At 40.6% G+C, this 27,500-nt stretch overlaps 1 protein-coding gene across 3 annotated transcripts in view; it reads right to left on the reverse strand.

The window, feature by feature from the left end:
- Positions 1-894: 894 nt before the first annotated feature.
- LOC139746135 (uncharacterized) overlaps positions 895-27,500 on the reverse strand; it is a 216,196-nt gene continuing 189,590 nt past the window's right edge. For all 3 annotated transcript variants that reach the window (XM_071657011.1, XM_071657004.1, XM_071656995.1), the window contains 4 exons: positions 20,993-21,144; positions 9,710-9,862; positions 6,158-6,283; positions 895-3,678 (listed from right to left, as the gene is read on the reverse strand). In XM_071657011.1, the coding sequence (XP_071513112.1) occupies positions 2,224-3,678; positions 6,158-6,283; positions 9,710-9,862; positions 20,993-21,144 (1,886 nt within the window). In that variant the 3' untranslated portion in view covers positions 895-2,223. The remainder of the gene's footprint in view (positions 3,679-6,157; positions 6,284-9,709; positions 9,863-20,992; positions 21,145-27,500) is intronic.

The following is a 27,500-nucleotide window of genomic DNA, read 5'->3' on the forward strand; positions in this document are numbered from 1 at the left end:
TACTCTCAACTTTCTTCTTTCACACACTTTACCAAACTCAGTCACCAGCTTCTGCAGTTTCTCACATGAATCAGCCACCAGCGCTGTATCATCAGCGAACAACAACTGACTTACTTCCCAAGCTCTCTCATCCCCAACAGACTTCATACTTGCCCCTCTTTCCAAAACTGTTGCATTCACCTCCCTAACAACCCCATCCATAAACAAATTAAACAACCATGGAGACATCACACACCCCTGCCGCAAACCTACATTCACTGAGAACCAATCACTTTCCTCTCTTCCTAAACGTACACATGCCTTACATCCTCGATAAAAACTTTTCACTGCTTCTAACAACTTGCCTCCCACACCATATATTCTTAATACCTTCCACAGAGCAACTCTATCATATGCCTTCTGCAGATCCATAAATGCTACATACAAATCCATTTGCTTTTCTAAGTATTTCTCACATACATTCTTCAAAGCAAACACCTGATCCACACATCCTCTACCACTTCTGAAACCACACTGCTCTTCCCCAATCTGATGCTCTGTACATGCCTTCACCCTCTCAATCAATACCCTCCCATATAATTTACCAGGAATACTCAACAAACTTATACCTCTGTAATTTGAGCACTCACTCTTATCCCCTTTGCCTTTGTACAATGGCACTATGCACGCATTCTGCCAATCCTCAGGCACCTCACCATGAGTCATACATACATTAAATAACCTTACCAACCAGTCAATATTCCACATACATGTATATATTCATACTTGCTTACCTTCATCCATTCCCAGTGCTACCCCGCCCCACAGGGAACAGCATCGCTACTTCCTGCTTCAGCGAGGTAGTGCCAGGAGAACAGACAAAAAGGACACGATTGTTCACACTCAGTCTCTAGCTGTCATGTGTAATGCAAGAAAACCACAGCTCCCTATCCACATCCAAGCCCCACAGACCTTTCCATGGCTTACCCCAGATATTTCACATGCCCTGGTTCAGTCCACTGACAGCATGTTGAACACAGTATACCATGTCATTCCAATTCACTCTATACCTTGCATGCCTCTCACCCTCCTGTATGCTCAGGCCCCGATTGCTCAAAATCTTTTTCACTCCATCCTTCCACCACCAATTTGGTCTCCTGCATCTCCTTGTTCTCTCCACATCTGACACATATATCCTCTTTGTCAACCTTTTCTCACTCATTCTCTCTATATGTCCAAACCATTCCAACACACCCTCTTCTGCTCTTTCAACCACACTCTTCCTATCTTAACACATCTCTCTTACCCTTTCATTACTTACTTGATCAAACCACCTCACACCACATATTATCCTCAAACATTTCATTTTCAACACATCCACTCTCCTCCATACAACCCTATCTATAACCCCTATCTATAACCAATGTCTCGCAAACATACAATATTGTTGAAACTACAATTCCTTCAAACGTAACAATTCCTTCAACACATTCTTCATCACTCCTAGAACCTTCACCCCCTCCCTCTCCCTGTGATTCACTTCCGTTTCCATGGTTCCATTTGCCACTAAGTCCACTTCCAGATATCTAAACACTTCCTCCAATTTTTCTCCATTCAAACTTATCACCCACGTACAAATCTTTTCTTTTACCTTCATATGTTTATTAAGAAGAATATTACCTAAAAGGATACAAAAATTCCAGAAAAACATGTCATAATGTGACAGCAACAATGATGTGCAATCTAAGGAAAACACTCACTAACTGAACAAAAGCAACCGAAAAGTGACCTATAATCTTATAATTCAAAGTGTATTTCCTAAAACTCACTGACATTTTCCTTACAATAACCAAAACATGTAATCCAGCTTGTCTATACATCTTTTTTCCTCCCAAAAATATGTAACTTGTGAATATGTCACTTAATGAACTTAGGTATTTATGAAGGAATACTTCTTTTCTTTCTTTTAAACTATTCGCCATTTCCCGCGTTAGCGAGGTAGCGTTAGGAACAGAGGACTGGGCCTTTTTTGGAATATCCTCACCTGGCCCCCTCTGTTCCTTCTTTTGGGAAAAAAAAAAAAAAAGGAATACTATGCATTAATATAAAACAGTCATTCTTTTTCATAACATCTCTTTTTTTCCTCTCTGGTATAATTTTCCAATGTACAAAGATTCTTTTCCCTAAACTCTGAAAATATGAAAATAACTGCTCACAGATTACACTAAAAAGATTATAAACTTGTCATGGATTTGATTCCAATGCCAGTGTCAATTTATCAATTTTCTCTGCTAAGCTTGTGATGGCTGCAACATGCATAGAGTTACCATGCAGCTGATCATTATGCAGAGCATTTACTGCTTCTTCCATCTTTTTCTTTATAATGGAAGCCATGTGCAACCCTATTTCCTTTTCCCAGTTTCTTGATAAGGCAAAGTCACCATTAACCAGTAGGTTTCCTAAATCACCAACACCAGGAACTGAGAATAAGGTGTACTTCATTTCACTGGATGGTCCTACCTGGTTAAGATCTAAACAAGCACACATATTATGAAAAGCTGCCTCTGTAACAGCAAGAGCAGCTTCAGACTTCCTTTCAGGTACTACTGTTACCGGAAGAAAAATTTGAGTAGCTAAAGGTTGAATGTCATTCAATTCATCCTGAAGCTTCCACAATTCCTTATGGGATACTACTCCATACCTTCCTTGGTCTATATAATGAACTGAAGCATTACTGTCACTTAATGCAGTAACTTGCACACGCTGACGGCATCCATAGAGGAGTGAAATACAAAGCTGATTTATCCGAGGAGCTTCTACTAATTGCAAATCATCTCCAAGTTCTTGCAAGCAATGCTCAACAAACTCAGCTAAATCTATGTCTTCCTCCCTCTGAACCCATAAAGAGAACGGAAATTCTTCTACATGAACTAAGAAAGCATTATATGGATTTACTTCAACTTCTGTGATACCAAATGCTTCACTCTCTTCAACTTCTTCAATAACATGTAAAGATGACCTAAACTTTTCATTTCTTTTACAGGGTATGAATACATCCTTAGATGGCCTGCCTAAATGCTGTGCGAACTCAATTACTGGAGTTCGGATATCTACCTTGGAAGGCAATGGGTCTTCAACTTGCAAACATTTCTTCAGTTTACATTTCTCATTTACATTCTCATGTATTACTTTTTCTTCACTTGACATTTCTGAAAAGCTATGTGTGGAAATAGAATCATTAAGCACATCTGCAAAAGGAGCAGTCATAAATTTTATATTTTCTTTAGTTCCTTTCCATACTGGAACTCTAACAGAATGGTCATCAGACATATTATCATGTTCTTGTTGAACCTTGAATTCCTCTTCAAAACACATCTGTTTTCTGCGCATATCTGATTCCTCTTTCATAAACCGTGGCAACCTGGGGATCTTTAACCCTTTTTTGGTACGTAGCTTTCTTCCATGATTCTTGGAACTTTTTTCACTATGCATTTCACTAAACATGTGCTCTCTTTGCATATCAGATCCCTCTTTACTAAAATCCTGTCCTTCCTGAATATTGACAGGATAATGCTTGCCAGCATATTCTAGGAATGAAATAAACTCCAAAATACCATAACCCTCCAACACATTCTGAGTATCACATGTCAAAGTGAAGGTCTCTAGTTCATTGGTGTCAACAGAAGCCATCATCAGTTCCTGCAATTAAAAATAAATGAATTAATAATAATGAAAAAAGTCCTATGTTTAATGATGGACTGACTGGAGGGCTGCTGAATTCTACAATAAGAATGATGAAAAGGTATTTGTACAGTCCAACAGAAACTGAAAATATTTATGTTCACTAGTTATGGAGAGACTAAAGCCATGGCCACCCCCTTGAGGGAGTTCCAATGAGGTGAACCCGTCACAAAATGCTTTGGAAATCACTCATAAACATCCTTGAAGTGAACTCACACCGAACTTATTTCCTCATTCTGAGCACTGCATTGTTTCACTAAATGAGAAATAGGATTGCTGGTACAACCGGATATGAAGTCAAGGGAAAGCAGGATCAGAAAAAAGAGAGATGATGACATTAAAAAGGAAGTGACAAGTGTAGTAACGCAGTGGCCAGTGGGACAGATGTGGACAGTATGATGGAGAATTTGCTAATGAATGGACTTCCATAAAATGTTTGTATGGCAGCACAGAAAACTGATCATTTGCTACAAAACATGATAAGGAAACTGACTCTTCTACTGAAAACAGGTCAATGTTACCTGTTGCAGATATGCGATTTGTAGCTTTGTTATTTACATGTTCTCTACTATCACAAATTCTCTTATACTTATGACAGCAATCTGCACGAACTATGTCTTCAGTCATTTTCTTCCATTCATCCACCAATTTCATACTATAATAGTATTTCTCTTCAACCTTATTACCAAGTTTCCTATTTACTATCATGTTTTGTGCTCTGGTTGCTCTATCCCTACACCTATTCAACGAGCTGTTCACTATCCACATCATTCATCTCTTAAAAACTTACAGGCTTTGATCAGGTCATCCCTCACTCTTCTCTCTTTCAAGATAGTAAATTTAAAGCCTCTAGCCTTTTCCAGTAACTCAGTCCTCTTAATTTTGGTACCATTTTTGTTGCCCTCCACTGAACCTTCTTTATGAGCTCTGTGCAGTGACCAAACCTGAGAAACATGTTCTAATAGAATATGAATAAACAACCATTAAAGATAAACAAAATAAAATCAAGAAAACTGAGCACTCGCCAGCAACAAGTACTTTACTGATTTCCCTTTCCTCTTTATACACTCCTTGAAACAACCAGAAACTTAATTGGAAAGGTTTTGAAGCCATTTAGAGTACATCTATGCCCAACTTTCATGAATAGCTGCCTTCAACTTAGGTGGCGATAAAGTATTCCTTGGTCCAATCAGTAACTACCTTGGAAGTGTGGCAGGGAGCCCCATCCTGCCTGTAGGTTCAACAAACTTGTGCATGGCTATCAACTGTACAATAATATCCAATCTCCATTCATCCTCCAGGGAGATGCTGGTGGTGACAGCAGTTGTCTTCCAGCAGTACCTAATAAAGTGACCCTTGCTACCATAGAAGATGCACTTCTCGCTCCTTGCTAGACAGCATGACCACACCTCCTAATGGAATTGACCATAATTATCACACCTGTGCTCCTCTGTCACCAGTTTAGCTGCTTCATCGCCTCTCCTTTGCCTTCCTCACAAATGGCTACTAGTGCCAAGCCTCGAGCCCTCAGCCTGTGCTCGTGAGGCTTGCTTATGCTCCCCAGCAAGATGGAATGTCATGCACTTTCACATAAGATGGTCATACTGGCTACAGTCCCTTTAACCTTAGAAGGTCTGCTTGAAGATAATGTTGTGCAAACCCACCATGATCTTGTGGATCAGCAGATAGCAAGTGAGGTCACGATGATATATGAGGTACTAAAAGCCACAGTCTATGGCTTGTTGTTGGCAACATTCCTTCCAAAATTTTCATTACATCAACTTTTATTGTAAGCTGCACCCCATCTGTTGCCATTTTTTTTTTTGGAAAAGTGAGGCTTGCAGTAAAGAAAATATGTTAGCGCCATTTTGTTGGGAATGATTTACAGGGTTCATGAACCCCTTACAAGTGATGAATAGGGTGGATTTTGGTGGAGAGGAGGGTGCACAGACAAAAGTTTTGTACTTAAGCAATTAATAGAAAAGTTCTAGAGAAAATGAAGAATAAAATGCAACATTTAAAGACAAAAGAGACTGGGCACAAATTAATTTGGAATTATTTTCTGGTGTTCTTACCGACTCTAGTGTGCATAAAATATTTGTTCTAATCCCATTAACAGCTCTTAAAATGAAATATGCTTATGCAAAAGTAAGCAGTGGTAAAAGTGACTGGTCTGAAACAAATGGGGGGATTATCAAGGCTGTGAAATGTCATAATGTTTGTTATATACTTCTGAGTAAGGGTGCATGAGAACCATGGTAAATCAGAATAAATATACCAAAGATCTGAAAACAGATGATGCTGTTCTGTTATGTGACCCAAAGAAGTATTTAGATGAAGTATACATAACAAACAGAGCAAGTTGGAGAGAGACATGTATCTTGTGCATGAAAAATACCTGTCCAGCAGGAAAAGAACAGAGGCAACATAATGATACCTTGTCCCAGTAGGCATCCAGCACTGAATTAAGGGAAGTGTTCTCTTGGGAGACATTGCTAATCTTCAATTTAAATCCATAGCTTAGCTGCCTTTCACTTAGGATATCAGCTTGGATGTCCAGAATCTAAAACAAAAATGGTAAATAAAATGAACATAAACCATCTGAAAATATTATCTTCTGTAAACGGCAAGAAATTACAATCCTGGATCAAGTAAAAGTAATAGATGCTTTGAGAAAAAGTTGTACTGATGCGATGGAATGGGAAAGGGGAAAGCAGTGAGAAGGGTAAATGATCAAGAGCTTATCAGGTAGGTGCACTACAAAAAATTTCTACAGCATTTATTTCTCCATCCTCTTTCCAGGTATTCCTCAGTACTTTTAGAACCTTCACCCACTTACCCACCCTATGCCTCACTTCCACTTCCATGGTTCCATTAAGTGCCATGTCCACTCCTTGTTATCTAAACACTTTACTTCCTCAAAATGTTCTCTACTGAAATGCACACCCCAGCTAACCTTTTCCTCTGTCCTGCTAATCCTAATAACCTTGTTTTTATTCTTATCTGCTCACAACTTTATCTTCTTACACAATATCCAAACTCAGTTACCAACCTCTGCAGTTCTCTCTCAAATCTGATACCACTGCTGTGTCATCAGCAAACAACAACTACCTGACTTACTTCCCAGGACCATCTCTCCCACTAAGGATTGTATATATGCACTTTTTCTCCACCCTTGCATATAGCTCTCTCACCACCCTATCCATACAAAAATTAAACAGCTATGGTGACATTACATACTGATGCTATAGACCACCCTTCATCAAATCTGAAACAGCTCACTCTCCTCTCTTCTTGTACACACACCTTACGCTCAATAAAAAACTCTGCTTCAATTAGCTTTCCTCCCACACCATATATCAACAGCCTTCTTAAATCCTATCATATGCTCTCACCACATCCATAACAGCCATAAACAAATCCTTCTGTTTCTCTTAGTATTTCTCCCACAAATTCTTCCCAGCATACACCTGATCCATACATCCTCTATCACACCTGAAACCACACTGTTCTTTCCTAGTCTGATGCTCTGCATATCCCTTCAGCTTTTCGATAACAACTCTCCCATGTGACTTCCCAGGAACACTCAGCAAACTTATACCTCTGTAGTCTGATTGCTCACCTCACCATAATCCATACATACACTGAAAATTCTAACCAATCAACAACTGCTCATTCCCTTTCTTAGGGAATTTGACTTTAATACTATCCACTCCTGCCACCTACTCATATTTCATTTTATACAAGGCTTTCATCACCTCTTCTCTTTTCACCAAACTGCTTTCCATGACTCTTGCTCTGCATACATCCCTGACCCAAAATCCCAACACCTGCTGCTCTATCATCAAACAGATTCAACTATCCTTCAAAATACTTAATCCATCTCTTCTTCAGTACTTGTTACCACTTTCCTACTGATCTCAATGATGTTCCCACTTGTTCTCTTGTTTTTCTTAAACTATCAACCACTTGCAAAAACATCCTCTTATTCTCCATGAAGTTTACTTATCACTGGTCCCCAAGCTCACATTTGCCCTCTTTTTAAACCCTTGCACCTTCCTTTTGATTTTCAGCTATACTGTCTTGTACATTTTGTAATCATTTGTACTCTTTCCCTATAAGTACCACCCATACACCTCTTTTTCTCTTTCACTTGCAACTTTACCATCATCCCACCACTCAATACCCTTCTCACCTGCCCACCTCTCACCTTCTGCATGCCACACGCTTTTCTTGCGCATGTGCTTCTCTAGCTCAATTCAAAGCAATATAATACATTTTTTTTTATATTTATTATACTTTGTCGCTGTCTCCCGCGTTTGCGAGGTAGCGCAAGGAAACAGACGAAAGAAATGGCCCAACCCCCCCCACATACACATGTATATACATACGTCCACACACGCAAATATACATACCTACACAGCTTTCCATGGTTTACCCCAGACGCTTCACATGCCCTGATTCAATCCACTGACAGCACGTCAACCCCGGTATACCACATCGCTCCAATTCACTCTATTCCTTGCCCTCCTTTCACCCTCCTGCATGTTCAGGCCCCGATCACACAAAATCTTTTTCACTCCATCTTTCCACCTCCAATTTGGTCTCCCTCTTCTCCTTGTTCCCTCCACCTCCGACACATATATCCTCTTGGTCAATCTTTCCTCACTCATCCTCTCCATGTGCCCAAACCACTTCAAAACACCCTCTTCTGCTCTCTCAACCACGCTCTTTTTATTTCCACACATCTCTCTTACCCTTACGTTACTCACTCGATCAAACCACCTCACACCACACATTGTCCTCAAACATCTCATTTCCAGCACATCCATCCTCCTGCGCACAACTCTCTCCATAGCCCACGCCTCGCAACCATACAACATTGTTGGAACCACTATTCCTTCAAACATACCCATTTTTGCTTTCCGAGATAATGTTCTCGACTTCCACACATTCTTCAAGGCCCCCAGGATTTTCGCCCCCTCCCCCACCCTATGATCCACTTCCGCTTTCATGGTTCCATCCGCTGCCAGATCCACTCCCAGATATCTAAAACACTTCACTTCCTCGAGTTTTTCTCCATTCAAACTCACCTCCCAATTGACTTGACCCTCAACCCTACTGTACCTAATAACCTTGCTCTTATTCACATTTACTCTTAACTTTCTTCTTCCACACACTTTTCCAAACTCAGTCACCAGCTTCTGCAGTTTCTCACATGAATCATGAATCTCACATGAATATATATATTCAATTATATACATATACATATCACATTACAGTAAACCATAGAACAGTCTAAAGGGTTTGATTGTGGATGCCAGGCTCTGGTTTCAGTACTTTATACTCAACAGTTAGATAGGGGATGTATGCAAAAGAGGCTGTTGCTTGTTTCTTCCTTATAATTCCTTGTTTAAGCAGGAGCAATTTGGAATGAAAAGAGAAAAATGTACGGTTAAGAGAGGATGTTCAGTAACAAGAACTTATGATTTCGGCTTTAGTCAAAATTTTTCTTCTTTTCTTCTTAATAAATGTCACATTTACTCTGGGAATCATGTACACACAAAAATGAAGTTCCAAGCCCTAACCCTGTAGGCTGACAACTAGGGAAACGACACCAAATTGCCTTTTTCCTCTAGGGGCAGAACAGACAAAGAAAAGGCCTTAATGGGTAACAACCATTTTCTAGCTGTCATGTGTCATGCACTAAAATCACAGCCCTAAATCCACAACCAGATAGCATTTGCTAAAAATAACCAATGCTTTCTTTAGTCTAACCATCTTTCATCACTCTTTTGTCTAAACATCTTTCCATCACTTTCAACTCAACTCAGTTCCCATTTATATGAGGTGGATAAAAGCATACAGCCACTCAATTCACTTATGTATCCTGAACTTTAAATTCTAGCAATTCATCCAACTTTCAATACCTTTAGATAAAATTCAAAAATTCAACAATCTGAACTGTTATATGATCAAGCATACTTACTTGCTTCATGGATATGGATTCTGAGTTACCATAATCAATGAAGTGTACTAAAACATCTCTTCCAAAAATATTCAGTATCACTGCCCTGTACCACAAATGATCTTCATTTGACTGAGCCAGGCAGACCATGCCCTCCTGTAGATTACTTGGTACCTAAAAGTTTAAGATATCAAAATCTCTCTCTCCACATGAACACTGATAAAAATGTTCATTACAGCCAACAGTTTCTTATGCATACAAGAAAAAATGTAACTATGACAAAAAGAATGGACAGTAGTTTCAATATAGTTTCAAGATATCTTAAGGTGAATGAAATGTTTGAAGAGAAGAACTGAAAACTATCTTTGGGGAACATATATCATAGAAGCCTTTTCTAAGTGGTTTGCATGTGCATAGGGCTCAGTCATGAGGCCACTCCTATTCTTGGTCTGTCTTACAGACTGCTTCTATACCTGAATATTTTTGCAGATTTTGAGAGCAACAAGGAATGATGAGGGATGTATGAACTTAAAATGGGACTCAGACCAGCTCTCGAGTTCTTCTAAAACATGGTTAATGAGGTTCAACCTTAACACAAGCAAAGAAGCAGGTGGGACACAAGAAGGTATCACTATCACTGCAACATAGGAAGACATAACTGTCTTCTCTTAAAGGCTTACTCTGTAACTGAAATATCACCAGAACTCAGACATACAAAAAATATAATAGACTGAAATCAAAATATGCATCTTAAGTTTGGTCACCTCACTGAAAAAAAATAGAATGATAGAGGCAGTTCTGAGGAAAGCAACAAAGACAGTACCTGAAATCAATGAGCTAAGTTACATGGAAAGATTGGAGGCTACAAAATTGCCCACCATGGTAAAAAAGAATATGAGGATACTGGATGACAACCTTCAAATCTCTGAACCAATTTGACTGGACAATAAACTTTTCTTTAAAAGAAAGAAAATCTGATGATCAAAGCCAGAAATTATCCCCTTGGTTGCACATTTTGATGCAACAGGCAGTTCTCGTGAAGTCATTTCTCCTTTAAAAAGTGAAAATGGCCATTCTGTTTTTCAAGTACTTTGCTATAATGAAAAGATCATAAAATATCCATATATATATAACACTGAAAACAATATCAGATGGTGAAAAATACTACTTTAACAAAAATGTGAAAAAATCACAATCATTAATAATTATCATTATCATTTTGCTTTGTCGCTGTCTCCCGCGTTTGTGAGGTAGCGCAAGGAAACAGACGAAAGAAATGGCCCAACCCACCCCCATACACATGTATATACATACACGTCCACACACGCAAATATACATACCTATACATCTCAATGTACACATATATATACATTTTTTTTTTTTTTTTTTTTTTTGCTTTGTCGCTGTCTCCCGCGTTTGTGAGGTAGTGCAAGGAAACAGACGAAAGAAATGGCCCAACCACCCCCATACACATGTATATACATACGTCCACACACGCAAATATACATACCTACACAGCTTTCCATGGTTTACCCCAGACGCTTCATATGCCTTGATTCAATCCACTGACAGCACGTCAACCCCGGTATACCACATCGCTCCAATTCACTCTATTCCTTGTCCGCCTTTCACCCTCCTGCATGTTCAGGCCCCGATCACTCAAAATCTTTTTCACTCCATCTTTCCACCTCCAATTTGGTCTCCCACTTATCCTCGTTCCCTCCACCGCCGACACATATATCCTCTTGGTCAATCTTTCCTCACTCATTCTCTCCATGTGCCCAAACCATTTCAAAACACCCTCTTCTGCTCTCTCAACCATGCTTTTTTTATTTCCACACATCTCTCTTACCCTTACATTACTTACTCGATCAAACCACCTCACACCACATATTGTCCTCAAACATCTCATTTCCAGCACATCCACCCTCCTGCGCACAACTCTATCCATAGCCCACGCCTTGCAACCATACAACATTGTTGGAACCACTATTTCTTCAAACATACCCATTTTTGCTTTCCGAGATAATGTTCTTGACTTCCAAACATTCTTCAAGGCTCCCAGGATTTTCGCCCCCTCCCCCACCCTATGATTCACTTCCGCTTCCATGGGAACGTTCCATCCGCTGCCAGATCCACTCCCAGATATCTAAAACACTTTACTTCCTCCAGTTTTTCTCCATTCAAACTTACCTCCCAATTGACTTGACCCTCAACCCTACTGTACCTAATAACCTTGCTCTTATTCACATTTACTCTTAACTTTCTTCTTTCACACACTTTACCAAACTCAGTCACCACCTTCTGCAGTTTCTCGCATGAATCAGCTGCCAGTGCTGTATTATCAGCGAACAACAACTGACTCACTTCCCAAGCTCTCTCATCCACAACAGACTGCATACTTGCCCCTCTTTCCTCTTTAATAAATGGTATCAAAATATGATGAAAGACCTTCAGAACTTGAAAAAAGTATCCTAAAAGTATAATCATAGTATCAATGAGAGAATGTTTTCATGATACTGAGTAAGAAATGTATATTCTAAAGCTTCATATTTAGTAAAATGCATGACAGTAAAGCTAAGCATTTTTTGAATGATGCCAATGAAAGCTGAACCATGCATCTAACAGGATTGTGAATGCTGCAACAATTTGACCTCCATAAGTCAGAGCTCTCTCCTCCACAGGAAGAGGATTTTCTCATGGCAAACAGAAGTAATCTGTCACCTGTGGAATTCTTCAAGGCAATTCTCAATCTGGGAGATGTGTCAACCAAAACCATCATTTACATATTCCATGACATAGGCAACACTCTGCTCTCACTATCATCCCTGCTAACTACCCCAAGCAGATAAATTTGCTTCACAACCAAGGCCTGACCTAAGTCAACTCTGATATTCCCAGCATCAAGCAGTTAGAGAAGGATCATCATAAGTCTCTGAAACAGTTCAAGGATCCTGGTAGACCCAGAAAAGTTTTACAGGAGAACACAGCGACAGACAATGTCTGGCCTGCCCATGAAGATCCACCTGAAGGAAGACATGCAGCTCCTTACATTCTATACTCCCTGAGCCATCCCCCTGGCCTGGTGAACAGACACCAAGCAGATGCTAGACAGCATGGTGAAGCAAGGAATCATCCGGCCACTAGGTGAAGAGGTACTGGAGTGGTATCAGGCTTGGAAAAACTCCCCTTCCTCCGACTCCCATTCAGCATCTATCACTGCCTATAATCATTGCAAGGACATTATCCATGGGGCACATAGTGCCTTTATTCAAAGGAAGCACAAAAACCTCTCCTCTTCATTTTATTAAGTCTTTCTTAGTCTTTAGCTAAGGGCATCACTAACAACTTCTGTTACTTCACCTTTCCTTCCCTTTTCCACTTTGAGGGTACAAAAGCTGTCTCTCTCACAGTCAAAGATATTCTTTTTGGTTCCCATTTTTCCTCTAACTCTTCCTTGGATGACTCTAACACTTCTCCATTCCCTGGTGCTCATCTTACTTACCCTATGCCCCTTTTCATAATCTCTTTTTGAAATATTTGAAAAGTGCTTCTCTCACTGAACACAAGCAAGGCTTATGGTCTAAATGCATCCATTCCCAGGTTTTGAAAAAGTGTGCCTCTGAACGTGAACCTGTGTTTGCTCACCTGTTCAATTTCTCTTCAAAAGCCAGAATTTCTCATTCTTGGAAGCATGCATTGGTACATCCCTTCCCAAAGAAGGGTGAATATTCTAATCCCTCAACTATTATCCTGCTGCTTTGACATTTATCATTTCCAAAGTCTTTATATCCCTTCCCAACTCCCATATCCTCGAACGTCTTGAATCTAACAAGTCTTTTCTCTGATCACCAGTATCATTTCCCTACAGCTAAATCCACTGGTAATACTTTCTTATCTTACTGATGTCTGGTCATCATCTTTGAAAGTTTTCAGGGAATCCTATAGAGCTGTCCTTGATATATCCAGAACTTATGACTGGTTGTGGTATCAGGGTCTCAACTCTAAGCTCCATTCTTTTGATATCTTTCCCTCTCTTTGCTCGCTCATATCTAGTTTCCTCTCAGGCCAATCTATCTCCATGGTTGTTGATGGATCAGTCTAACCCCCTCTCTCTATCAACAGCAGTGTCCCTCATGGTACTGTCCTGTCTCCTACACTTTTTCTTTTTATCAATGATTTCATTTCTTTCACAAATAATGACAAGCACTCATACATTGATGACTCAATACCACAATCCTCTTCATCCTTCGGTTCAACTACTTTTCTCACTTGATCTGCATCTCGTCATGACACAAATTCCTCAATAAACTTGGAAAGAATATCTCTGTGGAGTAGATAAAAATCTAGTTAAGTTTAATGCCTCCAAGACCCAGTCTATCCATCTCAATCAAATATTCCACACCACATTTCTCTCTCCTTTCAATGTTCTGTAATTCCACCTCTTTGACTTCATGAACATACTTGGTATTACAGTAACATCCAGTCTATCTTGGAAACTCCCCACATTATAGAAATAGTATAGTCTGCCTCCGAGAGACTGGGAATCTCGTGTAGATGTCCAAATTTCTTTTCTTGCAAACAGTTGCTCCATTTATACAAAGATCTGATCTATCCTTGTATAGAGCAATACTCTGACATCTTGGATGCTCCTAGCTCTGCTTCATTACAGGACGGAGTTGAGTCAAAAGCAGTCTACTTATAAACTGTCCCAGGCTAACTTCAAAACTTGACCCAACTGCCCTACATTGCAATGATGGTTACCTTTTCCTTTTCTATACTTATTACTTTGGTTGTTGCTCCTGAGAGCTGGTTGCTTGTGTGCCCCCACAACTAGCTAGACCACATAATAATTGGCAAGCTGCTGTGTCACATGATTATAGCGTGGCTGTCGGCAACTCAAGTGTGGGCTGTTTTGATAACTATTTCTTTTCCTACCCCTCAAAGCTTTGGAACTCTCTATCTTGTATTGTCTTTCCCAGTAAGTATAACCTGGCACATTTTAAAAGGCACATTTTCCACTTTTTCCTAAATTTGTAAATACTTTCCCTTGACTCTTCTTTTTCCTCTAATCAACCTCTCTGTATTTCAGTTTAGGCCTGTCTTTGATGAGGACTTTTGTCCGTGTGCTCAGTTTAGGCCTATCTTTGATGAGGACTTTTGTTCGTGTGTGTGCGTGCATGCATGTGTGTGTGTGTGTGTGTTCCAAAGGCCACAAAGACCGAAGGTCCAAGCATGGTGGTCTGGGGGAAAAAAAGAAATAAAAAGAAAGAAAACAAGTCACCATAAAAGCAAAAGAAATGGGAAGCAAGGCAAAGGCTCTCCCCCCATCCTCCATCAACACACTGGATGGAAAACAGGTAGAAAAAAAGACCTTGCAGGAGTAAATATGCCAGAATGAAATTTCTATAGGAAAGTCATCAGGTAGAACGAACATGAATATGTCATGCATCCCATCACCAACAACATACATCCTTTCACATTTTGTTATTAAGACAAGAGTAAAGATAAACTTGAGCTCCAGCCTCTCAACTTACTATGCCTGTATCATTCCTGATGCTGAAGAACGATACAATGATTCTTACTCTCTCAGAGCAGGAAACAAGGGTTAATCAAATGTAGGTATGTTACTGCAACAAGTCCAGAGAAAAAATCAGTTATGATGACTGATTACAAGAATTATTCAATACCAGAATGAAAAATGATGATCAAGTCTAATTTTGAACATATTAACATATCTATCTAACTATCTGTATCTCTGATGCCTTCCAATCGAAACTCCCTCAAAGGGGTGGCCATGGCAACAGATTCTCTATAACTAAAGAACTTCAGTGCTGTTTCCTAGTCTTTAGTGTCTGACCCTTGATAGCCACTGGCAAAGAGCAAATCTAGCGCAGTGTTTGCAGTGGCTCCTACCTAATGTTCCAATGACTGCTATCTAATGCTCCTACTTACTACTACTACTACTACTACCTAAAGTTTCTACCTAATGCTCCTGCCTAAATGCCCCTACCTACAACTTCTATTTACTGCTCCTACCATTTTGCCAAAAGGCAGAGCTAGCGCATAGCGCTCATCACAGGAAAATCTAGAGCGACAAAGACTTATGCATATCCTGAAGCTTAAAGCTGGCTCATAATTCCTCTGATAATGAACAAGCAACATCGAGACTCTCTGAGTCGCACAACCCATTAAAATATGTCCTTTTAAAGTTGGGGGTAATAACACTGGTTTTAGGGGAGTTGGTTTTGATATTTACATCAAACATAACCTTGTTAGATGTTAGATGTTCTCCAACATGGGTATTAGTTGCTTAAAACTCTTGAGATGCAAGAATTAAAGTCCATCATTGAGTTGGTAACAAAATTGTCTTCAAATAAGTTGATAGATTCATTTGATACACCTATGACAGTCTGCCAGTTGATTTCTGGAAAGTTAAAATTCCCAACAATGATCCAAGTCTTTATCCTGTAATGCTCAGTGTAAACTCTCATACATGAGTGTCAATATCTGCTGGCTGACCAGGGAATCTTTAAACAATATTCATGTACAGTTTGGAAAATTCTGTATTAATCTGAATACATAAGTGTTCAACAGAGGCAGATGTCTGAATTTCAATGGGGATTAGTTAGGATTTTAAATACAATGCATATCCACCTCCTCAAACATCTGTCCCTTGATAAATAATTTCTATTCTCGTATATTGTACTCATTAATCAGATCGTTGTTTTTATGTTCAGAAATGTTTGTTAAACCAACGATATCAACATGCTAACTGTTTACCAAACAAAGTAATTCAGCTACTTTGTTTCAGGCGAATCATACAATCATGTCAAGTCCATTAAATTTTGAGTGATTTCTGTACGAGACTGGTGGCATGATTTGGTGACCAGCTATTTCTACACCAAGTTGTGACAAACCCCCACAATCTGCCTCCCTTTTGGCACTGTCTGATGGGATGGGAATAGGATTCTATCTGACCTCCCTCATGAATTATGTAATATGACCTGACCTGACCTCAACCCCTCATTAGATGTGGTCAACACTCTGACTTCTACTGGGCCTCAACAAAATTTTTCCTCTGAAGCTGTATAATTCCTTATCTCCTATGAAATCAAGCTATGGGTCTACTAACCCACTGTTAGCATTCGTGCATGGCGTTTCAGTTTTTCATTTACACTTAGCACTTTACTTAAGAGTGTAGTTACATACATACTGTAGCAGCGGAGTGCCAACTATGACAATGTCATCCAATCTACATTTAAGGGTGCCAATCAGCTCACTAAATTCTTCTATGATAACTTCTGAATTCAAATTCTTATGGTAAACATCATTGCTCCCAAAATTCACCACTAAACATGACAGTATGAATTATGTAAATGTGTATATATGTATATGTCGGTGTGTGTGTGTGTGTGTGTGTATATATATATATGTATACGTTGAGATGTATAGGTATGTATATGTGCGTGTGTGGATGTGTATGTATATACATGTGTATGTGGGTGGGTTGGGCCATTCTTTCATCTGTTTCCTTGCGCTACCTCACTAACGTGGGAGACAGCGACAAAGTATAATAAAATATATAAAAATAAATGCACTGCAGTGCATTATTACATGACAGCTAGAGACTGAGTGTGAACGAATGGGGCCTTTGTTGTCTTTTCCTAGCGCTACCTCACACACATGAGGGGGGAGGGGGTTGTTATTCCATGTGTGGCGAGGTGGCGATGGGAATAAATAAAGGCAGACAGTATGAATTATGTACATGTGTATATATGTATATGTCTGTGTGTGTATATATATGTGTACATTGAGATGTATAGGTATGTATATTTGCGTGTGTGGACGTGTATGTACATACATGTGTATGTGGGTGGGTTGGGCCATTCTTTCATCTGTTTCCTTGAGCTACCTCGCTAACACGGGAGACAGCGACAAAGCAAAATAAATAAATAAATAAATAAAAATAAATACGTTAATGTCTTCAATCATCTGTTTAATATGGGAAATTCTGGTGCCACTGTAAACATGAACTGTTCTCTTAGGTCTTGAATTCCCTGATATGTGTTTACCCACATATCTGACCAGCGAATCTCATATAATCAAATACATCATCTTTGCTCATTTCTTGCAAATCACTGAGCACTGACAACTGATTGCTCATTAGTAGTGTGTGTGTGAGGAATGACATGGGGAATGGCTGGATGGATGGTTGATGTATGACGGTAAATGTGGAGGAGGTTATGGAATTAGGGCGAGGGTGGGCCTTTGTGGAGGGACATGACTAAGAGTTTGGGTTAGAGTGAGAGGAAAATGAGTGGGGGTGATAGGAAGTAACAGGATGTTGAGGCTGAGGGGTAAGGGGAACATGAGGAGGTTTAGGAGAGGGTATGGGGGATGGTACCAGTTGGGGCATGCAGTAGGCAATGAATGGGTGCCAAAGATGGAGTTGTGTGGGGAAGGTGCAAGAGAGAGGAAAGTAGGCACTGGGGAGGAGGTAGTGAGGATAAGGTCACAGTGCACTAGTTTTAAATGCCGTATCTTGTCCCTAAGTATTTCATTTTCTGCAGTTAAAGCTCTGAGCACTATTTTAGTTTCATACGAATCACTTTATTTAAACTTCCCTTCCTGATTAGTACAGTTTATGCAGAACAATCATTGTAAGCTCTGGTCCCATTACCATACAATCCTTTATAAAACCTTAACCAAAGGATGTACAAAGGTAGCGAGTAGATGGAGCCACTGTAATAAAAAAAATTACACATGTGAACTGAAGGGTTAATAAATGTAAATACAAGCAAAGGAACACTTAACATATGAGAAGCACTTATCAACGGTAATGCAAAACAATACACTGGATGCTGGGGAGCGATCTTGTCTCCAGGTCTGAAGAAGATGATGCAGTTTTCCTTCACAATACTGTAGCATATGAGGATAGAGCATTTAATAATCCTTGACATGCTCTCCCACACACCTGAAGACGACCCAACCCATGCATACTAGGAGGAAGAAGCAGACATCACCTACTGCATGATGGCCAAAGCCATAGAAACGTTGTCACAGCAACCCAATCACCTCCAAGACCCTTTCATTGACAAGATACGTACAGCTGCTGCCCAGAAAGACACTTACCTTCAGCTCCACAACACTGGTATTACTGATAAAGTACCCATAGTACTATGGGACTTCTGTAAAATATGTGACAGCATTATTACTGAGGTTTAACGAAGTGGCCCAACTCATCATGTCTGCCACACTCCACCACAATGTTCTCTCCCATCTTTAAAACTCTCACTGAGGTACAGAGGTAAATAAGTGGCCTGGCATCACAAGTGACATTGTGAACATCATGCAGGAATGTGATGCAAGCAACACCCACCAGTCATCCCAGGTGAAAGAGCCAGTGATGAGTGACCTGTCCCCATCTTGGCCTTTCAAGGACCTGTTTGAGGAAAAGAATTTTTGCTGTATGCAAGTCCTTTGTCTGGATGGCCACACAATGACAAGCACAGAAAAGGTGCCACATCATAAAGCACCATCAAGCTTTTCTTCAGCTTTTTCACTAAAGTGGGCATACCAATCTGCCTCCACATGAATGGTAGACTCAGTTTTCCAGCTCTGAATTTTGTGCCTTCCTCAAGTAATGGGGCAGGACTCTCCATGTATCATCACTGTATTACCCACAAGCCAACAGTCTTGCCAAGTCCTATGTGTAGCAAGTGAAGCATCTCATCATCAAGATAACTAGCAATGGTTGCCTAGAACATGAAACTTTGACCATAGACTGATGAGGAGGGACAGTACTCCCCTCCCAGAAAACCGGTCACCCACTTAGTGCAGCCATGCCGGCAAACCACTACTCCTTCACTCTCAAGTGGCAGGGTTCCATGTACAAGCATGATGCATGACATTTTACACTGCAGCAGAAGACTGAGGAGTACTTCAAAAGAACTTCCTGCTCCATGACCCCCTCAAGCTTGGTGCACCTACCGCATCCAAGATCCTGACAAGAAGTGTTAAGATAAAGCAGGGACAATTGTTGGTACCAGTCAATACTGGAACGACCACATCCAGCTCCCCAGTGGTAGAGTATTTTGGAAAAACCACCATTTCATAAGGCAACATCAGACTCCTCTCATCAACACTCCAGCAACCCTGCAAGTAAGCACTATTGCCCCAAACCTATCTGCCTCCTCACATACCAGTAACAAAGGGATGACAACAGCCCAAGTGGAAGGCAAGCATGAGGTCTTGTTTCTTTCTGCTTCCACACCAAAGATGTATGCCAGTGGACTGCTAGGATATCCAAGTCCTCACCAGATATTCAGACTCCCCCAAGAGGGAGGCTGAAGAAGTTTATATTAAATTTCTTTATGTAACCTGGTGGTGTAATTTTCAGCTTAATTGTTGTGGAACAGGCCAGCACTTGATGCATTGTGTCTTGATGCTGCTGTAACAGCTGTTCTTCCAACTCTCAGCACTTCCTATCAGCCTTGCCAACCTTAGTAGCGAACTGTTGCTGCTGAAGGAGTTGTGTTCGTAAGTCGACAATCATCATCAGCCTTGGCAGCTTGCTGAGCAGTGAGCTGCTGGACCTTCATCAAAGCTGCCAACCCATCTAGTGCTGATGTGCCATCAGCAATTGGCTTCCCCATCTCTTTGGACTCACTTGATGCCTACCTTCTCCTTGCTTCTGTGGATTGCCTGGCAGGGCAACATTGGTTATGGGAAAAATGATTCACTGCTATCAGAGAAAAAATGTCAAAACTCAGGATCCTGCACTGGGCATGGGCAAAGTGCCACCCTAGGGATGGATGGTAAAATCACAGTAAGAGATATCTGGGTAAGTCATGGCAGACCAGTGATGGTCATTGATACTTGGGGCAGGTGGTTGGCACAGGTAATGCAAATCAGCAGGGAAAGGAGATGGGCAGCTATGGCATCCTGTGTTGGCTAGGACCGGCTTGCAAAATATTGTGTTGCTGTGTCAGTCTTTTTACATAACTCCTCGATCCTACTCACTGCTCCACGTAGAAATAGCAAAACAAAAATGCTGGTAAAGATGTGACACGTTAGTTTATTCACAAATAAACAAGATATACAAGTGAGATTAAGTGAGACACGACTGCATATGTCGACTGCCTGAGAACTTTTCACTTCTGCCAAGAAAGCGCATCACGCTTGTTCAAACAAGAGGGGAGATGAGTGTAATGCATTACATTATCAAAATTGCATGCAAGGATACATGAGACATAATGTGATACACAGAAACACATAGCAAAAACTTCCTCCCATACTCACCCTGACTGAAGCAAGAGAAGCACGAATTCTAAGAGCTAAGTTTTTCAAAATGTTAGTATCACAAGTTCGCTGGAGCCACAGCCTACCATTCTCTTCAATGCAACTAAGGTACACTGCTGTTCCCACGGTCAAGGCCTTCTGTGGTTTGAGTCCTAAAAAAAAACCATTCAAATTTGCAGAAATACAATGAAAATAAAAGTGACACTGTCAAAATTCAAATAAAATTCTTAACAAACAACAGGAATGCTACAACATGGTACTTTTATACATCTTATAACCTACTGCTTCTCCCGCCTCAGAGAGGCAATGTCACGAACAAACAAAAAATGGCCTCATTTGCACACATTACCTCTATAGCTGTCATAAGTAATGGACTAAAACAAAGTCTAACATTCCGAGAAAGACCCAAAGACTATTTCCCAGCGAATCTCGATTGTTTCATATGTCCTAGTTCAGCCCAATGACATGTCATCCCTAATATATCCCACCTATTCAACTCATTCTATCCCATTCATAGATCTCACCTTCCTAAATATTCAAGACACAACATTCCCTAAAGCCTCCTTCAATCCATCCTTACATCTCCAAGGAACTTATGAACTACTATCAAAAGCTAAAATAACTGGAACTAAAGAGCCTAAAAAAGACAGATATTTGACAATCTATCTGTGGCAACAAGCTGAAGCTTTAAAGGAAAATGTATGAAACCTGCAAGCATCTCAAAAAGGAAGATTAAGAGTTATTACATCAATAAGAGAACATATCCAAAATAAATCAGACAAAAAGTGTGTAAAGTGTAAAAAGTGTGGTAAAGTGTGTGGAAGAAGAAAGTTAAGAGTAAATGTGAATAAGAGCAAGGTTATTAGGTACAGTAGGGTTGAGGGTCAAGTCAATTGGGAGGTAAGTTTGAATGGAGAAAAACTGGAGGAAGTGAAGTGTTTTAGATATCTGGGAGTGGATCTGTCAGCGGATGGAACCATGGAAGCGGAAGTGGATCATAGGGTGGGGGAGGGGGCGAAAATTTTGGGAGCCTTGAAAAATGTGTGGAAGTCGAGAACATTATCTCGGAAAGCAAAAATGGGTATGTTTGAAGGAATAGTGGTTCCAACAATGTTGTATGGTTGCGAGGCGTGGGCTATGGATAGAGTTGTGCACAGGAGGATGGATGTGCTGGAAATGAGATGTTTGAGGACAATGTGTGGTGTGAGGTGGTTTGATCGAGTAAGTAACGTAAGGGTAAGAGAGATGTGTGGAAATAAAAAGAGCGTGGTTGAGAGAGCAGAAGAGGGTGTTTTGAAATGGTTTGGGCACATGGAGAGAATGAGTGAGGAAAGATTGACCAAGAGGATATATGTGTCGGAGGTGGAGGGAACGAGGAGAAGAGGGAGACCAAATTGGAGGTGGAAAGATGGAGTGAAAAAGATTTTGTGTGATCGGGGCCTGAACATGCAGGAGGGTGTAAGGAGGGCAAGGAATAGAGTGAATTGGAGCGATGTGGTATACAGGGGTTGACGTGCTGTCAGTGGAGTGAATCAAGGCATGTGAGGCGTCTGGGGTGGACCATGGAAAGCTGTGTAGGTATGTATACACGTGTGTGGACATGTGTATGTACATGTGTATGGGGGGGGGTTGGGCCATTTCTTTCGTCTGTTTCCTTGCGCTACCTCGCAGACGCGGGAGACAGCGACAAAGTAAAAAAAAAATATACAAGTGAGCCAAGCTGGGAACTTGGAATTGCTATTTGATATATTACCTAGGGAATTATATGGGAGGGTATTGATTGAGAGGGTGAAGGCATGTACAGAGCATCAGATTGGGGAAGAGCAGTGTGGTTTCAGAAGTGGTAGAGGATGTGTGGATCAGGTGTTTGCTTTGAAGAATGTATGTGAGGAATACTTAGAAAAGCAAATGGATTTGTATGTAGCATTTATGGATCTGGAGAAGGCATATGATAGAGTTGATAGAGATGCTCTGTGGAAGGTATTAAGAATATATGGTGTGGGAGGAAAGTTGTTAGAAGCAGTGAAAAGTTTTTATCGAGGATGTAAGGCATGTGTACGTGTAGGAAGAGAGGAAAGTGATTGGTTCTCAGTGAATGTAGGTTTGCGGCAGGGGTGTGTGATGTCTCCATGGTTGTTTAATTTGTTTATGGATGGGGTTGTTAGGGAGGTAAATGCAAGAGTTTTGGAAAGAGGGGCAAGTATGAAGTCTGTTGGGGATGAGAGAGCTTGGGAAGTGAGTCAGTTGTTGTTCACTGATGATACAGCGCTGGTGGCTGATTCATGTGAGAAACTGCAGAAGCTGGTGACTGAGTTTGGTAAAGTGTGTGAAAGAAGAAAGTTAAGAGTAAATGTGAATAAGAGCAAGGTTATTAGGTACAGTAGGGTTGAGGGTCAAGTCATTTGGGAGGTGAGTTTGAATGGAGAAAAACTGGAGGAAGTGAAGTGTTTTAGATATCTGGGAGTGGATCTGGCAGCGGATGGAACCATGGAAGCGGAAGTGGATCATAGGGTGGGGGAGGGGGCGAAAATTCTGGGGGCCTTGAAGAATGTGTGGAAGTCGAGAACATTATCTCGGAAAGCAAAAATGGGTATGTTTGAAGGAATAGTGGTTCCAACAATGTTGTATGGTTGCGAGGCGTGGGCTATGGATAGAGTTGTGCGCAGGAGGATGGAGGTGCTGGAAATGAGATGTTTAAGGACAATGTGTGGTGTGAGGTGGTTTGATCGAGTGAGTAACGTAAGGGTAAGAGAGATGTGTGGAAATAAAAAGAGCGTGGTTGAGAGAGCAGAAGAGGGTGTTTTGAAGTGGTTTGGGCACATGGAGAGAATGAGTGAGGAAAGATTGACCAAGAGGATATATGTGTCGGAGGTGGAGGGAACGAGGAGAAGAGGGAGACCAAATTGGAGGTGGAAAGATGGAGTGAAAAAGATTTTGTGTGATCGGGGCCTGAACATGCAGGAGGGTGAAAGGAGGGCAAGGAATAGAGTGAATTGGAGCGATGTGGTATACCGGGGTTGACGTGCTGTCAGTGGATTGAATCAAGGCATGTGAAGCGTCTGGGGTAAACCATGGAAAGCTGTGTACGTATGTATATTTGCGTGTGTGGACGTATGTATATACATGTGTATGGGGCGGGGTTGGGCCATTTCTTTCGTCTGTTTCCTTGCGCTACCTCGCAAACACGGGAGACAGCGACAAAGTATAATAAAAATAAAAAATAACCTAGGGAATTAAGAAAAATGCATGGAACAGCTGAAAAAACATTTAAAAGAAAACTTAACATGTGGTTGAAATCAGTCCCAGATGAACTCAGAACAGATTATTATAATGTAAAGCAGGTAGCAGCAAAGTCAAAAAGTACTATTCATCAAGCAACATGTGTGATGAATACTATGCACAAGCTCCACCATTTTGGCAAAATTTCACTGTAGTTAATCCCACTTCCTTCATCCACTTCTTATATGTAGATGCTTTGTTAATCTTTCTCCATTCACCCTCTCCACTAGTCCACACCATTCAGCACACCTTCATCAGCTTTCTCAATCAGTATGTGTTTGCTACTATATCTCTCTTACATTGTTGCTCTTTACACATTCAACCCAACTCATGCCACATACTACCCTCAGGCATTTCATTTCAAACATGTCTACCCTCTTCCTTTCTTTTATATTCAAGACCCATGGCTCATATGTGTATAATACTGTCAAGAGAACTATACCTTAAAACATCTCAACCAAACAGACACTGACCTCTCCTTCCACACACTTCTTAATGCATCCAAGAGTTAGGTTCTTTCTCCCAACTTGTGGTGCACTTCAGCAACAAGGTTCCATCCACAAAAATGTACCTACAGCACTCCACTTCCTTTATGTTCTACTCATTCAACCCTGAGCTTAAAGCTTAGTTCTGTAATTCCATTTCTTGACTTAATGAACATATTGGGTATAATCGTGACATTCACTTTCTTAGAAACCCCATATTACAAAGATAGCCTAGTTTGCTTCTATGAAACGAGTCCTGTGTAGATGATGAAATTTCCTTTCTTCTGAGAAGTTGCTACACTTATACAAAGGATTTATCTGCCCTTTTATGGAATAATGCTCTCACTTCTAAGGTGGTTCTAGCTCTGCATCATTACTTGACAAAGTTGGGTTAAAAGCAATCCTACTTATAAACTCTCCCATGCTATCTTCTAAACTTGACCAGCTCGCCCTATCTACCAGGAAATCTTCAAAACTTGATGATCGCGCTATGCTGCAATGTTGGTTCATTTTCCCTCTTCTATTGGTATCATCTTGGTTTTTGCTCCCAAGAGGTGGCTGCTTGTGTGCTCCTAAAATTAGCTATACCATGCAACACTCAGCAAGCTGCTATGTAACATGATTGTGGCTGTTGGCAACTTAAGGCTAAGGGATTTTGATAACTGTTTCTTTCCCTTTATCTTAATGCTTTGGAACTCTATCCTCTCATGTCTTTCCCAAACACTATGAACAGGCACATTTTAAAGAGAGAGATTCTTCACTTCCTCCAAAATTTGTAAATACAGTACCTTCCCCTGTCTCTTATTTTTTTCCTTTCATAATCCTCTCTATATTTCAACTAAGGCCCAGCCTTGATGAAGAATTTCGTTTGTGACTGGAGCTGCCAATGTAAAAATACAATATCAATTCTGTCTCAACTTTCTCCTTTCATGCACACTCTCACACTATGTCACCACCTTCGAGTTTCTCTCTAAGTCTGACACCCAAGCCATGTCATCTACAACTAGCTCTACAATCCTTGCATTCAGTTCCCTCACCACCTCATCCATTAACAAATGAAACAATCATGGTGACATCAAACATCCTTGAAGCAGAATAATCTTCAAGAATAACTCACCCTTCCTACTCACAACTATCATGGGAAAAATTCCTCATGACCTCTTCTAACATAATATCAGTCCTCCCTGAAGTACAATGTTAATATGTAATTCACTTAATCTGTATAGGTGGCAATGCCAAAGTGACAATCTATCTACCCCAACTGAGGAAATATGAAGGATCAGGGTGGGGACATACACACACACATATAAGGGACCAATGATGTACACAATGAAAAATATTTAGTTTAGTAGATCTTCAGAAAAAAGAAGAATACATATGTACACACCACCAGCCTGCCAAGGGTATATAAACAATGCAATGAAAATATGCTTCAAGAAAATCACCCACATGCATGACATATACATTATATGTCTATTCTATTATGCTTGATTCCCATTTCCCAAATCAGAAAGCTAGTGCCAAGAAACTACACATATACACATAAACGCCCATACAAGCACATATACATGACACATGACAGCCAGAGACTGAGTGTGAATGAATGTGGCCTTTTTTTTGTGTTTTCCTGGTGCTACCTTGCTGAAGCAGGGGGTAACAATACTGATTCCTGTGGGGTGGGGTAGCACCATGAATGGATGAAGTCATGCAAGTACGAATACATACATGTGTATATATGTATATGTCTGTGCATGTTTATGTATACGTATGTATATGTGTATGTGTAGATTTTATTTATCTATTTATTTATTTTGCTTTGTCACAGTCTCCTGCGTTCGCGAGGTAGCGCAAGGAAACAGACGAAAGAATGGCCCAACCCACCCACATACACATGTATATACATACACGTCCACGCACGCATATATACATACCTATACATCTCAACGTATACATATATATACACACACAGACATATACATATATACACATGTACATAATTCATACTGTCTGCCATAATTCATTCCCATCGCCACCCCAACACACATGGAACAACCCCCTTCCCCTGCATGTGCGAGAGGTAGTGCTAGGAAAAGACAAAAAAAGCCACATTCGTTCACACTCAGTCTCTAGCTGTCATGTATAATGCACTGAAACAACAGCTCCCTTTCCATATCCAGGCCCCACAGAACTTTCCACGGTTTACCCCAGATGCTTTACACACCCTGGTTCAATCCATTGACAGCATGTCGAGCCCAGTATACCACATCGTTCCAATTCACTCTATTCCTTGCACGCCTTTCACCCTCCTGCATGTTCAGGCCCCAATCACTCAAAGTCTTTTTCACTCCATCTTTCCACCTTAGGTACAGTAGTGTTGAGGGTCAAGTCAATTGGGAGGTAAGTATGAATGGAGAAAAACTGGAGGAAGTGAAGTGTTTTAGATATCTGGGAGTGGATTTGGCAGTGGATGGAACCATAGGGTGGGGGAGGGGGGCGAAAGTTCTGGGAGTGCTGAAGAATTGTGTGGAGGTCGAGAACATTATCTCAGAAAGCAAAAATGGGTATGTTTGAAGGAATAGTGGTTCCAACAATGCTATATGGTTGCGAGGCGTGGGCTATAGATAAGAGTTGTGCAGAGGAGGGTGGATGTGCTGGAAATGAGATGTTTGAGGACAATATGTGGTGCGAGGAGGTTTGATCGAGTAAGTAATAATAGGGTAAGAGAGATGTGTGGTAATAAAAAG

This window comes from Panulirus ornatus, chromosome 4 (assembly GCF_036320965.1).
Source record: "Panulirus ornatus isolate Po-2019 chromosome 4, ASM3632096v1, whole genome shotgun sequence".
NCBI lineage: Eukaryota > Metazoa > Arthropoda > Malacostraca > Decapoda > Palinuridae > Panulirus > Panulirus ornatus.